General features: G+C 42.8%; 1 protein-coding gene across 1 annotated transcript in view; it reads left to right on the top strand.

Moving 5' to 3' along the window:
- tox3 (TOX high mobility group box family member 3) overlaps nucleotides 1-17,664 on the top strand; it is a 109,066-nt gene that overhangs the window by 75,628 nt on the left and 15,774 nt on the right. Inside the window, exon 3 of the mRNA XM_084053228.1 lies at nucleotides 12,185-12,454. Within this exon, the coding sequence (XP_083909354.1) occupies nucleotides 12,185-12,454 (270 nt within the window). The remainder of the gene's footprint in view (nucleotides 1-12,184; nucleotides 12,455-17,664) is intronic.

The raw sequence follows: 17,664 nt of genomic DNA, 5'->3' as shown, positions 1-17,664 counted from the left end.
TGCTTAGGTAAAAACTTAAAAGTACTATTACTTTTCTGGAGTATTTCCAAATTTCAATACTTACTCCACTACATCTACTCCACTACATCTGAGAGGCAAATGTTCTACTTGTACTCCACTACAATTATTTGAAAACTTTAGTTACTAGTTACTTTGTAGATTTTGATTATTATTACAAAACATATATTAACCACTTCAGCCCTATTTAAACTTTGGCTATTTTCTTAAAAAAAAACAACATTTTAGACATAATGATAACTTGTGAAACAGGACATTCTGCATATCGAGTACTTTTACTCTTGGTACTTAACCGGGGGCGGCAGTGGCTCAGGGGTGGCCGGTAGAGCCGCCGGATGGGAACCACAAGGTTTCCAGTTCGATCCCAGGCTCCCCCAGAGTTAGTGTTGAAGTGTCCTTGAGCAAGACACTGAACCCCTAATTGTTCCTGATGAGCAGGTTGGTGCCTTGCATGGTTTCCTCCACCATCGGTGTATGAGTGTAAATGGGTGAATGTAATGCACATTGCACAATCTATGTATAGCGCTTTGGATAAAAGCGCTATATAAATGCACCATTTACCATTTGAAGTATATTTTGATGCCAATACTTTTTTACTTTTACACAAGTAAATTTTGATTACCGGACTTTTACTTTCCTGTATTGCAATATTGATACTTTTACTTAATTAAAAGTACTTAGTAATTAAGAGTGCTTTTTCCACCACTGCTTAAATCCTATATATGTGTACGTTGTGGACTGGTGTCTGCCAGGGCTCCATAGTTAGGCCCCCTACTTTTTATCCCTCTACCAAATCCCTTCACCGAATATAGCCGATCTGCAAGCTTGTAGATCTGCTATTTTCGCCGAAAGTTCGCCCCCCAGAATATAGGGATGCGAGGGTTCATATAGTTATTCATTAATGATAAATAAGGTGGGCATGGTTCTGAGTCTCATAAAACCTAGTGGGTTTACTGTACCGGGCCAATGACGTAATGAAAGTGCATTCTCCTACTAACTACAGGATAGTTTAGATCAGCAGGTCGAGACGGTCTTTTGAATTGTGTTTTTAAATGTCACGCACAATTGACCTGACCCAACATGAAATGTCCTGAAGCAGGTAAATCCCGCCCATGTGGTACTCCCTCCCTGTAGACAAAAAGAACGAACGCTGAAAATTATTTTGTAATAAAGCTAGACTTGGGGGTCTGTCTCCTGCAGTACATCAGGCACTGAGTCTCAGAGATTCCTCACATCTGCTTGGCCATGTTAGATGGATCGGGCTTCTCATTTACAAGCCCAGTGCTGCCCTTGTGCCACTGGGCATGGTGTCTGCCAACAGACAGACGCACACACACACACACACACACACACACACACACACACACACACACACACGTGTCTCTGTGTGTGTTTTTCTCTCTCCTGTTGCTCTCCGTGTCTAGTCTCCCTCTCTCCCTTAACCCGTTAAGACCTGAGACCGATTCTACAAACAGTTTCCTGAAAATACTTTCCTGAAACGTATTTCTATATCAGTGGTGCTCAAACTTTTTCATGTCAAGGACCCCCAAAAGGATATGTATTTGGCCGCGGACCCCCATCTCAAAATATATTGTTCCAGGGACCCCCCAGAAGCAAAGATTTGAGTTACAAATGTCCTAACATAATGTAAAAACATTATTATATTCACAATTGTTCACGATTTTTCAAAAAATAGCAGATCTACAAGCTTGTAGCGCGGCACTCGGTGCCGCGCTACAAGCTTGTAGATCTGCTATTTTTTGAATAGCCTAAAGAGATCACCAAAACGACACGGACGCGTTGTCCCGGGCCTTAACGGGTTAACCATACATGCCCACACATCCCCAGCCAGCATCTGGCTTTGGCACTTGGCTCGACGGTAGGCTTTCAGAACAATTTAAATGGATAATCAGGCTGGTGATGTGAAGAAAGTGGATTGTGCATCTCTTAATCTGAGATCAGAGCCCCCCCCTAAGCTGCTCCCAGTGCAGAATTAGCCGGGCTTTATGTGAAGTGACACCAGACAGTGTAGTGTGTGGAACGCACTGACTGTAACACACTCTGCTGGGGCCTCCAACCAGACTTCTTCTAGTCTGGCACCTCACCCCCCCGGGGGAGAGAGCCCTTCACTTTACAGCTGACACCTTTTGCGTATAGCTCTGCTACCGGATGAGACGCAAAAAAAAAAACAACTCCACGTCTCCATTATCAACTCCCCCTTGTGCCTGATGTTAATTTGGATCATCATTAAGCCATTAAGACCTGGAACGCATCTGTGTCATTTTTGGATTTGAGCTAAAAAAAACATTATTTTATACTTTGGCTATTCAAAAATAGCAGATATACAAGCTCATAGCGCGGCACCGAGTGCCGCGCTACGAGCTTGTAGATCTGCTATTTTTGAAAAATCGTGAAAATGTGTGCAAATCTTTGAATATATATATTCTTTTAAAGCGAACATTTTTTAACTCAAATCTTTGCTTTTGGGGGTTCCTGGAACAAAATGTTTGGAGATGGGGGGTCGGCGGCCAAATACATATCGTTTTGGGGGTCCATGACATGAAAAAGTTTGAGCACCGCTGACATAGTAGCATACGTTTTTCAGAATACTGTTGGGATTTAGAAGACATTTTGTAGAATCGGCTTCAGGCTTCAATGGGTTAACAATGGGAGGGAAATGTACACAAAAGGCGGGCTTTAGAGACCGATCTACCTGCTCTCGCTCTCCACTAGTGCCCCTCCCCCCACTCATTTATTGTCCCCACCGTCCACTCCTCCAGTACTGTACTGTGTGCGCAGTTTGGCAGAAACTAGAAAGCTCTGGTTCTCGACGCCGGGTTCGCGGACCGCCGAGGGGGTCCAAATGTATAGCCTGGAAACCAGACGAGTCTGCCGTTTGCAAAGAGAAATTTGGTCTGACAGCACTCAGTTGTGATTGGATTTCACTCTCTCCAAAATAGTGAGGGGCCAATCAGGGCCCAGTATGCAAATATGGGACAGGTTTATTTTTTGAATTTGCCCCTCGGAAATGCAGGTTCCACACAGAGATTCCAGACTAATATCTACGCAGTGATATTAGTCTGGCCATGCCAGGCTACCCTTTAATACGGGTCTGTAACTCTTGAGAGTGTACAAATGGAACCAGGTGGACCCTTACAGGTACATTCGGTTTCATTTGTACACTCTCAGAGTTTAATTAACACTGACAATTTACAGTGTGGATAAGGGTCCCAAAAGGATCCATTTGTACACACTCAGAGTTACAGACCCGTTAAAGGGTCCATTTGGACCCCTTGGTGGGCCCACGGACCAGACATTGAGAAACGGTGAATGGTGAACGTCTAGCATTTACTGCCCTCATTCAAGTACACATCTGTTTATCTTAACCCATTAAGACCTGAGGCAGATTCTACAAAAAGTCTTCTAAATCCTAACAGTTTTTCTGAAAAAACGTATGTTGCTATATCAGTGGTGCTCCACCTTTTTCATGTCAAGCACCCCCAAAATTATGTGTTTGCCCCCGCCCCCCCCCCCCCCCCGCCCCGATTATATATTTTTATAATAATTCAAAGATTTGCCCACATTTTCACGATTTTTCCAAAATAGCAGATCTACAAGCTCATAGCGCAGCACGAAGTGTCGCGCTGTGAGCTTGTATATCTGGTATTTTTGAATCGCCAAAAGTATAAAATGACACGGACGCTTTCCCGGTTTCAATGGGTTAAAGGTCAGCCATGTTTGCTCTGGGTTTTTCCTATAAAAACCTCGTCCACCTCGACTCACCTTCCTCCCTGAAGGTTGTTTCAAATCTCTCCCGGTCGGTGCTCAGTAATTCAGGACACAATGCACCAGTCTATAGGGTCCAACTGGCCTATATAATCCTGTCCTCGATTTAAACTTAACTTACACAATGTGATACCACAAGAAAAACCTACTTACATCAGCAAATAGTATCCATATGAGAAAGCCGGGTAATGGAAGTGATGGATTTCCCTCCTCAAAACCATCCTTTTGAGGGCCATAAACATGGCTGAACAAACAGGTTTTATTTTTGGTACACATCATTCATTCTAACTCAGAATTGGGGCCGCAGTCCCGAAAAAGTGCGATCGAGAACCAGTGCGGAGCCCAAACCAAAACCAGAATGAGTCAGTCGTTTTGCAGTGCCAAGAATAGAATATAGCCACAAAGAGGCGATTCGGAGGGATTCGAGCCATAACTCGGCCTGTTGGAAGTTGAGAAGTTGCTAGCGGTTTTATGATGATCAGACAAGACGCTCATTCATTTATGGCCAAATCTGTGCCGGGCCATGCCCCCTTTTTTGGGGGGGGGACATGTTATCAACATATCCACCTAGATTTGTGATGTTTTTCGACAAACTGTTATTGAACTAGCATATTTGCTCCAGGGCCATTCATATGTTTGGAACCACTGTTTCCCAAACTTGATTGCCGGATACATTTTTATGGGTCGTGAGTGAATACACCTTTATTTTTTGTATCCTACATTTATTATTATTTTTAAAAGATTAAAAAACGAATCCTCCAAAATTCATATGTTAATGTATTTTTCAAAAGAATTCCATGAACGTTTGGGAACCGCTGTTTGGAACTGATGCCGCCCCTTTTGGGCAATTTCAAAATCATTTTACACACATGGTTCAACAGTGTTGCGAAACATCATGTGAGTTTTTGTAGTGATTGGAGAAACCATATGGAATCCATCCATCCATTTCTTTGTCCTACAAGGTTTGTGATGATTTTCCCAATGGTTGTTGACTATGTCAGTACATGTTGTTCATCATTTTTTCCATTCACCATCTCATGTGAATTTGGAGAAAAATAAGCACAAAAACAGTAGGATTTCAGCCCCTCAATAGTGTGTCTTTAAGCTTTCTTGGTCATGTCTTTGCATTCAGGCTGATCATTGCATTTTAGGGAACAGATAGGAGGTTGGTGCCTTGCTTAAGGAAACCGGACACATGGTTAGATACCATGGACAGTTTTGTGTCACCCTTTTCACCAGGGCAATGCTAATACATTGTGTTGTGATAAGTACCCATTAAAATGGCTCTGCGACCCCAAAAATGGGTCCCTCCCCACTGCTCGGTAACGCTACACTACTCTAGAGCCGTGGTTTTCAACCCTATTCATATCAAGGTCCATTATTTATTCAGCATTTGAGCCACCGACCACCATTTGATGAGACATAGCCTCTTGGACCCAAAACTTAGAATATTTTGTCATCGTTGGATACGATTTTGTCCACAATTCCATGCTGTATTGATGTTGGTACCATAGGAGAGATAACAGGCAAACGTTGATCAAAATAACAATTCTTTAATTAAGTAATGCAGATGTTTAACAATAGTTTTACTCTTGAGAGCGTAAAATGAAACCAAATGGACCCGTAAGGGTCCATTTGGTTTCATTTTACGCTCTCAAGAGTTAAAGATCTATAAGGCTCCATTTGGTTACCAACTCTCCATCATTTAGCTGGGGACCACCTGGAACCCCCTCAAGGACCACTGGTGGTCCTCAGACCACTGGTTGAGAACCATTGCTCTAGAGTGTAAAAATGGATGTCCGTTTTTTCCAGACTCCCTCAGAGTTAAGCAAGGGGTCCATTTGGACCCCTTGGTGGGCCCACGGACCAGACATTGAGAAACGGTGAATGGTGAACGTCTAGCATTTACTGCCCTCATTCAAGTACACATCTGTTTATCTTAACCCATTAAGACCTGAGGCAGATTCTACAAAAAGTCTTCTAAATCCTAACAGTTTTTCTGAAAAAACGTATGTTGCTATATCAGTGGTGCTCCACCTTTTTCATGTCAAGCACCCCCAAAATTATGTGTTTGCCCCCGCCCCCCCCCCCCCCCGCCCCGATTATATATTTTTATAATAATTCAAAGATTTGCCCACATTTTCACGATTTTTCCAAAATAGCAGATCTACAAGCTCATAGCGCAGCACGAAGTGTCGCGCTGTGAGCTTGTATATCTGGTATTTTTGAATCGCCAAAAGTATAAAATGACACGGACGCTTTCCCGGTTTCAATGGGTTAAAGGTCAGCCATGTTTGCTCTGGGTTTTTCCTATAAAAACCTCGTCCACCTCGACTCACCTTCCTCCCTGAAGGTTGTTTCAAATCTCTCCCGGTCGGTGCTCAGTAATTCAGGACACAATGCACCAGTCTATAGGGTCCAACTGGCCTATATAATCCTGTCCTCGATTTAAACTTAACTTACACAATGTGATACCACAAGAAAAACCTACTTACATCAGCAAATAGTATCCATATGAGAAAGCCGGGTAATGGAAGTGATGGATTTCCCTCCTCAAAACCATCCTTTTGAGGGCCATAAACATGGCTGAACAAACAGGTTTTATTTTTGGTACACATCATTCATTCTAACTCAGAATTGGGGCCGCAGTCCCGAAAAAGTGCGATCGAGAACCAGTGCGGAGCCCAAACCAAAACCAGAATGAGTCAGTCGTTTTGCAGTGCCAAGAATAGAATATAGCCACAAAGAGGCGATTCGGAGGGATTCGAGCCATAACTCGGCCTGTTGGAAGTTGAGAAGTTGCTAGCGGTTTTATGATGATCAGACAAGACGCTCATTCATTTATGGCCAAATCTGTGCCGGGCCATGCCCCCTTTTTTGGGGGGGGGACATGTTATCAACATATCCACCTAGATTTGTGATGTTTTTCGACAAACTGTTATTGAACTAGCATATTTGCTCCAGGGCCATTCATATGTTTGGAACCACTGTTTCCCAAACTTGATTGCCGGATACATTTTTATGGGTCGTGAGTGAATACACCTTTATTTTTTGTATCCTACATTTATTATTATTTTTAAAAGATTAAAAAACGAATCCTCCAAAATTCATATGTTAATGTATTTTTCAAAAGAATTCCATGAACGTTTGGGAACCGCTGTTTGGAACTGATGCCGCCCCTTTTGGGCAATTTCAAAATCATTTTACACACATGGTTCAACAGTGTTGCGAAACATCATGTGAGTTTTTGTAGTGATTGGAGAAACCATATGGAATCCATCCATCCATTTCTTTGTCCTACAAGGTTTGTGATGATTTTCCCAATGGTTGTTGACTATGTCAGTACATGTTGTTCATCATTTTTTCCATTCACCATCTCATGTGAATTTGGAGAAAAATAAGCACAAAAACAGTAGGATTTCAGCCCCTCAATAGTGTGTCTTTAAGCTTTCTTGGTCATGTCTTTGCATTCAGGCTGATCATTGCATTTTAGGGAACAGATAGGAGGTTGGTGCCTTGCTTAAGGAAACCGGACACATGGTTAGATACCATGGACAGTTTTGTGTCACCCTTTTCACCAGGGCAATGCTAATACATTGTGTTGTGATAAGTACCCATTAAAATGGCTCTGCGACCCCAAAAATGGGTCCCTCCCCACTGCTCGGTAACGCTACACTACTCTAGAGCCGTGGTTTTCAACCCTATTCATATCAAGGTCCATTATTTATTCAGCATTTGAGCCACCGACCACCATTTGATGAGACATAGCCTCTTGGACCCAAAACTTAGAATATTTTGTCATCGTTGGATACGATTTTGTCCACAATTCCATGCTGTATTGATGTTGGTACCATAGGAGAGATAACAGGCAAACGTTGATCAAAATAACAATTCTTTAATTAAGTAATGCAGATGTTTAACAATAGTTTTACTCTTGAGAGCGTAAAATGAAACCAAATGGACCCGTAAGGGTCCATTTGGTTTCATTTTACGCTCTCAAGAGTTAAAGATCTATAAGGCTCCATTTGGTTACCAACTCTCCATCATTTAGCTGGGGACCACCTGGAACCCCCTCAAGGACCACTGGTGGTCCTCAGACCACTGGTTGAGAACCATTGCTCTAGAGTGTAAAAATGGATGTCCGTTTTTTCCAGACTCCCTCAGAGTTAAGCATTTGTTCAGGGTTTTTGCTGCACACCACTCTGAACACAGACAGGGTGAGACTGAAGGACACAGTCTGTGATAGCGTTCTTCTCCCTGATCACTTCCATGTGTTACTGTCTGGAAACACTCAGCGCTGACTCGAGACAGTCCCTTTTTATTTATGTTATAGACACTTATGGTTTGATTAGTTAGCTCTCGGCTGGCATGAAGGTGGACAAAGGTCCAGACATTTTCCACTGAACTCCAGGATAACATGACAGTAACAGACCCGATGCTAAATCAATCTGCTACTGTCAAATAAAGTTGCACGTTGTGGCTGTCACGGTGGAAACCTTGTATGTCCAAAACTGTTAAAGTAATGGAAAACAATGAATCTGTGGATGTTATTATTTAGTCCCAAGCTCTTGCTTTTCATTGTTAGATCGGGGCTCGATTTTTATTTATCTTATTTTCACCGGCCAAATGAAGTCCTTGTCATGTCTGTCTGTCTATCAGTTCCTCCTGGTACACACAACACCACTGACCACTTTCTTAACACGCTGAGGAAAGCTTGATGTCACAACGCTATTAACCCATTGAGACCTGGAACTGTCTCATTTTTAGATTTGAGCTAAAAAGCATTATTTTACACTTTGGGTTTTCAAAAATAGCAGATATGCAAGCTGATATGCAATAGCGCGGCACCGAGTGCCGCGCTATGAGCTTGTAGATCTGCTATTTTTGAAAAATCGTGAAAATGTGTCCAAATCTTTGAATATATATATTTTTAAAGCGAACATTTTTAACTCAAATCTTTGCTTCTGGGGGGTCCCTGGAACAAAATATTTTGATGGGGGTCCGCGGCCAAATACATATAATTTTGGGGGTCCTTGACATGAAAAAGATTGAGCACCACTGATATAGAAACAAACGTTTTTCAGAAAACTGTTGGGATTCAGGAGACATGTAGAGTCGGCTTCAGGTCTCAATGGGTTAACACGCTGAGGAAAGCTTGACATCACAACGCTATTAATTAAAAAGTACCAGAAGGTTATTTTTTTTAACTAGCAGTCTTGACTTAGGGGGCAAGATGGTCTGGTTGAGGGGGGGCGTCGCCAGGCCTGAGCTGTAGTGTGATCAAGTAGGCCGTTCAATTTACGAAAAAACACAAACAGTTAGAATATAGGATATAGGAGGTTTCTTTCCCGACAGCAACAATATGATATACTATTCTCTATAAGCCAGAAGAAGTGAGCTGCTCTGATCCTGTTTGACTTTTAGGTCGCTCAGAAAGAAGGGGGAAAAAAAAGAAAACCATGAACAGCTGTGAAACGAGCATGGGAAAAGTGAAACAGCAGCAGGTTATGGAGCAGCCAGCGAGAGCGAGAAAGGGGAATGAGAACTCTATTAGCTACCTCTGCTGCCACTGGAATTCATCAATGCCTGTCAAGACAGCTGCCCTGAGTAGGCAATGAATTAGTTTCAAGTGTCTGTGTGCTCTAAAGCAAGCACGGGGAACATTAACACTCCCTAATCAAGAGCTGTGTCTGCATATTCCCTCCACTGTCTGCCTGTGGTTTCATTTCTGAGGAGGCAAGAACGAAAGAGACAGAACGAAAGAACAGGAGCTGCCTGGCTTGAAAATGGAATAAAGAAACGGGATTGTCATAGAGTAGGGTTCAAGCCCCACGCTGGGCTCATGGCAGGGCTGGCCAAATATATCGGTAATATAATAATATATTGATATCATGAATACAGTAAGACATGATATCTTCTACTATTTGGGATATTGGGATATTCAAGCCGTATGCTGGTTTTAGTCGTTTAAACTTTAAGCCCTATTTTATCCTGATATTAAAATTGGCTAATGGGAGGACTGGCTGGCTATGTCACTATGAGTCAGCCATAACCATATAAGGAGTTCCAAATGCAGCTACGCCCAAATATGGAGTGTGTTGTCTAACCTCAATGTGTTGTCATGGCACCAGGCATAAACAAATCAGTCAGTTCCATATATTGGCACAAAAGCATGGGACAAGGATTGACAGGTACAGAGATTTCCATATATAGGCATGTTGGTCGGATCAGCGGTGTAAGTGTGAGGGCCGCGTAGCTATTTGAAAATCTTTAAACTATATATTTTATTATCACAAAACCACATTATCGTCACAATATCAATATCGAGGTATTTGTTAAAAAACTGCACAGCCCTAGCTCATGGTTTGGCCTGCATCATGGAGTGCTACTGTATGGTACTATCACTGCCAGGCAGTGGTGGAAAGTAACTAAGTACATGTACTGTACTTAAGTAAAATTTTGAGGTATTTGTACTTTACTTGAGTATTTGCAATTTCCAATACTTTTACTTCTACTCCAATACATCTCGGATCCAAATATTGTACTTTGACTCCACTACATTTATTTGAAAACTTTAGTAGCTAGTTACTTTGTAGATTTGGACTATTACAAAACACACATTAACCACTTCAGCCCTATATACATTTTGGCCATTTGAAAATCTGCTATTTTCAAAAGATCTTTATACATTTTATATGCAAACTTGTGAAATGGGACATTCTGCATAAGGAGTACTTTAAGTACATTTTGACATTTTGATACCAATAATACTTTTACTTGAGTAAAAAATGTGAGTACTTTTTCCACCACTGGTACTATCACTGCCAGGGTGCCATGTGCCAATGTGTTCATGGTACTGTAAAATAGATGTCTGCTCAAAGCCATGTGGCTTACTTGGTAACGTGAGGTTGCCATTGTGTTGCAACCTAACGGTTGCCATCCCTCATCACAATAAGTGATGAGGGATTATCTCTGCTAGTTAAGATCCCAGTCAAAAATGAGGCTCAGCTGTGTAAGAAGGGGAAGTGGGAGAAGGCAGTCATCAGTCCCTTTTTATTGTCCTGCAAACCAATGGTTTTCATGCAGTGGCTGTTTGAATAAGGCAAGGCGGACATTAAGCAATTTCAACCTGGAGTTCTGGGCATGTCATCATAGGTGAAAATGTAAAAAGATATATAATAAAATAATAATTAATTATATATAGTTAAATGCACTCAAATAGAAAATATGCGTTTTTCAAATTGATTAGAATTGATTTAGCACTCGTTGACAAATTACAAAAAAACAAAAAACATTGGCAATCGGTGGTCTAGGGCCTCTCCAAAATCGGATGGGCATCAGACCCAGAAATCTGGCATCGTTCGGGCTCCAGAACAGTCCCGTCATCTCCAAGAAGCAAATAAGTAAATTAAGTGTGACCGAAAGCTTTAATTCTGGAGGCAGAAGGATTAGACTGTTTGATGAGCAGATTTACGGGTGCAGGCGTGGGGAACACAAAGGAACACTTCTGGCCAAGTGTAATAATATCTGAAAATATTTCTGAAAAACCCATATTCCTGTGACATGTATTTTCCCTGCACTTCAACCCAACATCTCTCATCCCCAAGATTAAATGCTTTTATCGTGTGTGTGTGTGTGTGTGTGTGTGTGTGTGTGTGTGTGTGTGTGTGTGTGTGTGTGTGTGTGTGTGTGTGTGTGTGTGTGTGTGTGTGTGTGTGTGTGTGTGTGTGTGTGTGTGTGTGTGTGTGTGTGTGTGTGCGCGCGCGCGGATTTGACATGTTCCATTTTCACTTGCCGGTTGTTCTCCCTCTTTGCTCAAAGTGGATCTTTTAATAGATCTAGGAAATGTTACATCTCTGTGCACTTATAGACAAGTGTGTCGCCACTCAAGCTAAAAGACTCTCTTCTTAAACAAAGTTGTTAGTCCCCTACAACATTGGTTCTCCCCTTGGGGGGGTTCCGGGGGGTCCCCAGCAAAATGTGTTAATATAGCATCACAATATTTTTAACCACTTTAACCTTTTATTCTCATTGGCTATTCAAAAATAGCAGATCTACAAGCTCATAGCACGGCACCGAGTGCCGCGCTATGAGCTTGTAGATCTGCTATTTTTGAAACATCGTGAACATTTGTGCAAATCTTTGAATATATATTTTTGAAAGCGAACATTTGTAACTCAAATCTTTGCTTCTGGGGGTCCCTGGAACAAAATATTTTGAGATGGGGGGTCCGTGGCCAAATACATATCATTTTGGGGGTCCTTGACATGAAAAAGTTTGAGAACCACTGCCCTACAAGGACATCCTGACACTTTTCAAGATAGGACTTACGGCCTTTCATTAAAACGTTTTATATTCGTATGCGTCCTCTCCTTAACAGACATTCCACACGCCCAGCTTGGGAGACGAGGAGTTCGAGATTCCGCCCATCACGCCTCCGCCGGAGATCGAGTCCGGGCTCGGCGGGCTGTCCGACGTGGACTCGCCCTTCCCGGGCGGCGTCCCGGAGCTGCCGGGGGGCCAGCAGCACCCGCACAGGGGGCCCCTGACCCCACAGTTCCCCCCGCAGAGCCTGGAGCTCCCCTCCATCACCATTTCGCGGAACATGATGGACCAGGAGCGCCTGCCCATCAACAACGGCTTACCTGTGGTGAGTGTGCCATCTGCACAACATAATACTCCATCAGCACTTTAGCCCATTAAGAGCTGGAACGCATCGGTGTCATTTTTAGATTTTTAGCTAAAAAAGCATTATTTTACACTTTGGCTATTCAAAAATAGCAGATATACAAGCTCGTAGCGCGGCACCGAGTGCCGCGCTACGAGCTTGTGATCTGCTATTTTTGAAAAATCGAGAAAATGTGTGCAAATCTTTGAAAATATATATTTTTAAAGCAACAACATTTGTAACTCAAATCGTTGCTTCTGGCGGTCCCTGGAGCAAAATATTTTGAGACGGGGGTCCACGGCCAAATACATATAATTTGGGGGGTCCTTGACATGAAAAAGTTTGAGAACCACTGACAGCAACATAGGTTTTTTTCAAAAAACTTTTAGGATTTAGAAGACATTTTGTAGAATAGGTCTCAGGTCTTAATGGGTTAGGGGAAAGGGAACGTCTCTTTTTATTTTTGCCGCACCAGATGTTGCTCTCTCTGCCATCCTCGTTTGTCTGCGTGGCGGACGTTGGCGGTTAGCTGACTGCCCGCCCGCCCGCCCGCCCGTCCATCAGCGGCCAATCATCCGCTAGCATTGTTGTTGCCCCCGTGTTGATGTATTATTGCCTTACACAAGACTGGGGTTTGTGTGTGTGTGTGTGTGTGTGTGTGTGTGTGTGTGTGTGTGTGTGTGTGTGTGTGTGTGTGTGTGTGTGTGTGTGTGTGTGTGTGTGTGTGTGTGTGTGTGTGTGTGTGTGTGTGTGTGTGTGAACACAAGAGAGAGAGAGAGAAGAGGTGTTGTTGAGGAGGAGGACGTTACAATGTGAAGTTGTATCAGAAAAAGAAAAAAAACGTACAGTTTCCCGACGCATCGTGGTGTCACCTTCACAGTTTTTGGGTTGGCCTCCTGTTGTCAATGCATCTGGCAGAGCATCTGGCCCTGTTTACAACACAGGAGGCACGTGATCACATCGAGGAGATGTCATGATATTATGTTACTTTACTGTGTGAGGATTCTTTCCTTCTTTAAAGCACCGAACTGACTGTGAATGATCCTCTGTAAGGTGAGCAGATGTGAACAGATCACAGGTAAAGCAAAGCAAAGCAAAGTTTGTTGTTTACCCAGGGTGTCGGACTAAGTACGAACCTTGTTTCCAGCCGGACCCTGCATGGAAGCCTTGCTCAAGGGCTATTCAGCGGTGATTCATGATCGATGTGATGAATTGGGGAATCGAACTAGGGACCTTCCGGTATCAAGGCCGCCCCTCTAACCACTAGGCCACCGCTGCCACTTGTTAAGAGTACAAAGCCCCCCCCCCCCCCCCCCCCCCCCCCCCCCCCCACAGAAGGACAGTGAAAATGGGACTCAAAAGTGCCACTGTCAGTGAGTGTTGCCATGTCTGCCTATTATAAGTAGAGTTGTTTCCGATACCAATACCAGTATCGGAAAAGCTGACGATACTGCTTAAAATGCTAGTATAGGTATTGGTATCGTCTATGCCATTCCGATACCACGTCATTTATTACAAATGAATGTTTATTTTTCCGCGGACCCCGACCATCTGCAAATATTTTGTGCCCGGGACCCCCGCACTTGGTGTTGTTAAAATGTTAAAAAAAAGATTCCAAATATTTCCCCCCAGGATTTCTTTTGAAAATAGCAGATCTACAAGCTCACAACGCGTCGCATGGCGACGCGTTGTGAGCTTGTAGATCTGCTATTTTCAAATAGCCGATGTGTATATACTGTTGGTTTAAAAATGGCTCATTTGGGTTTCTTTTGGGCTTGTGTTCATAGACCCGGGTTGCTTGTTTCTCTCGCAGAATCGGGCTACACTGGCCCCACTGTGTTTCCAGGGGCTCATATATAATTCATGTTGCTTCCAGAGGCCTCCCACCCACCACTATACTGTAAATGCTGATGCAGGATTCTGTCCCAATGTCACATGAGGTCTTCACAACCTTTTATCTGATGCTGTTCTGAATCCTGAACGTTCTGAATATTCACTTTGCTTTGGTTTTAGGAGTTCGGAGTTCAGCTTTGTCTGTATGCATGGAAAACACAGTGGTTCATAGACGGGACTGAATATAATTCCAAAGAATTGCATAACATAGAAGATCTGCAAGCTCACAATGCATCATGATTATGCGAGGCATTTTGATTTCGCAAATCGGCTATTTCTGCTTTTTTTTTTTTTTACATGACCACGATTGTACGCCGAAGTGTTAAAACGTGGGTTTAAGTTGTTAAGACTCCACCTTAGCCCACAGCACTTGCCCTAGCCTCGACAACCTTGCAGGCTCATGCAAAGGCTAAAAATGTAATTTAGATAGCATGTTATGTGTAGACAGATGCCAGGTCATTTGTAGACCTGGCATCCTATAGTGTGCATAGTTTCAATGTACAGATTAATGATTTTTTTGGGGGATATTCTACTGTTTAGACTGATGATAGGTTCTTGGTTTACCTATGATCCTAGATTTCTATTTCTTTGCATTTGATGTATTACCTCGTGTTTTCCTTGATTACTGTAAATCACTCTGGATTAAGAGCGTCTGCTAAATGCCTAAATTGTAAATTAATCAGAATCAATTATTTTGTTAAATTATTCCATTAGTTTTTTTTTGTGTCAATCCAGGCAATTCAAGATTATTCGATTAATTTAGAAAAAGTAATCGATGGAACAATCAATAAGAAAATAATGGACAGTTGCTGACCTACAGAGGAAGCCCGTTGTTTCTTTAATGAGAACTGGCACGCACAATCCTGGTGTCCATTGATACGGATGGTCAAGCCCAGAGAACACTGCACACAGTTAATGGCTGTCTTTATGCTGATAATGCTGTGTGCTATAGATTTTAAGATTGTTGTCTGGGAGGGGGGGTTCTCAAATGCCACAGTCGTAGGAGCATTGAGGAGGAAAAAATGGAAATGTCACTGGACTGACTAGTTGTCTTCCAGCCCCCCTATTACAGGAATGGAAAGATTCATTTAGGGGGAACAGGAATGAAGGCACACTATATAGTAGGCATGAGCACACAGATGATGGCCGTATTGATGCTGCATTTGCTTTGTGAACCACGTCAAAAGGTATTACATTGTGTCGAGGGAGAGCCGTGATCATTCTAACTGTATGAATACATGAAATGGCTTTTTAGCCCCCCCACCAAACACACATTAGTCGAATTGGAACCAACGCTACAGATATTTATTTACATTCCATATGGGACAGGGCGGCTGTAAACATTATTTTTTTTTAACGGCTTTTTTCCCTGCTTTCCAAACTGCTGGCATGTAAAAATAATTGCGGCTTTTAAAATATCCTCCACCACATACAGTATAAGTGAGCCCCAGCAGGCTTCTTTTTTTTTTTTGCCTAAAGAATTTTCATTTCATGGTCAGTTAAGCTTTCTACATCTGGAAGAAACGGGGAACCATGACACAATTACATTCCTGACTGTTCTCACGACTTGCTGGTGGATTAGATTTGATGCTCAAACATTATTCCTCTTTAACACCATTTGCATGGCTCATGTCTCTGATTGTGCGGGGACTCTATTAAAAAGTGAAGGGAGAATGTGGGGTTTCTGCTCCCATGCCTCGTGGCATTGTCACCGCCGCACACTGCTTCCCCCCCCCCCCCCCCCCCCCCCCTTATCACTCATCACACATTGTACCACGAGGAAGGCTTACGGTGGTCCTTCATTTTCCTCCACAAATGGGATTGATCCCCAAAAGTCTTAGAGACAATGCCGGCGCAGAAATCCCATTCATTTCCGTCTTTGTCTTTGCCCGGTGGAGGGAGACATAACTTTTTAGGTGGAAAATGTAACCGGGTGCCAATCCCTGTGTATTGCCGTGAATGCCATTACACAGTAATATTAATATGTGGAGGAGGAGGGCCCTTTTTTAGAAAGTTTTTTGGGTCATTTTGTCAGCATGCTGATAATGGAATTACATCCTTATGTACTGTACATGACCATAATCCGTGTGATTTTCTATGGCTGCAGGGGCAAAGGAATAAACCAATGCGATCTAGCAGTTATATAGCAGTTATATAGCAGTTATTTCTTTCATTGCGCTACCGCAAGCTGCTGCTTCCCAAGCAGTTGCTTTGGGTTTTCATCTACATGCTGGCGAATATTTGGCATCTGTGATAGCTCAGCTTAACCCGTTAAGACTGGGAACGCATCAATGTCATTTTTTGGGGCTATTCAAAAATAGCATCTACAAGCTCCTAGTGCGGCACCGTGTGCCACACGCTGAGCTTGTAGATCTGCTATTTTTTTTTTTTATCGTGAAAATGTTTGCAAATCTTTGAATATGTATATTTTTAAAGTGAACATTTTTAACTCAAATCTTTGCTTCTGGGGATTCTACAGAATGTCTTCTAAATCCTAACAGTTCTTTTGAAAAAAACTTATGTTGCTATAATATCAGTGGTTCTCAAACCTTTTTCATGTCAAGGATCCCCAAAATGATGTATTTGTCCCCCTCTCCCCATCTCAAACTATGTTGTGCCAGGGACCCCCAGAAGCAAATATTTGAGTTTAATACATTTAAATACATATATATTCAAAGATTTGCACAAATGTCCACGATTTCTCAAAAATAGCATATCTACAAACTCATAGCGCAGCATTTTTGAATAGCCAAAGAAATGACACAGATGCTTTCCCGGTCTTAATGGGTTAATCAGAAACCCAATCACAGAGCATACCTGGGTATATTTTCAGAGCCCCCCCCTCATCCCCCTCCTTTCCCATGTCACAGCTTTGCCAAGAAGCCTCACCAAGTCGTCTCCCCCTGATGTTCGGCGTATGTCTTGCAAATTGGCCACAGATGCCGGGTTCTCTACAAAGAGAAATACATTTTCTCTCTCTCTCTCTCTCGGCTTGCTTGGGAGAAGAAAACGCCTGGCAAGCCCTGAATCCGAAGTCATTATTTATTTAATCTGCTCCCCTAACAAGCTTCTGACTCTCATTTTTTGTCTCCCAGCATGTGTTCTGCTGATTTGTGATTGGGTCTCAATAGTGCCAAAGTAGCGGGCGCCGGAGCTGCCAGTATTGCTTTATTCACCGTTTCTCCCTCGCATCGCTCCTCCTCTCTCCCTGCCACACCGAGAGTCAAAAAAAAAAAGTCTGGTTTGCTATTTCACAAAAACACCTGGTGCCTTCAACCAACCGTCTGTGTGTGTGTGTG

Source organism: Gymnoscopelus microlampas, assembly GCF_963454915.1.
Source record: "Gymnoscopelus microlampas genome assembly, chromosome: 1".
Lineage (NCBI taxonomy): Eukaryota > Metazoa > Chordata > Actinopteri > Myctophiformes > Myctophidae > Gymnoscopelus > Gymnoscopelus microlampas.
The sequence above is the reverse complement of the archived record's forward strand: the minus strand, read 5'-3'. Positions and strand labels throughout refer to the sequence as shown.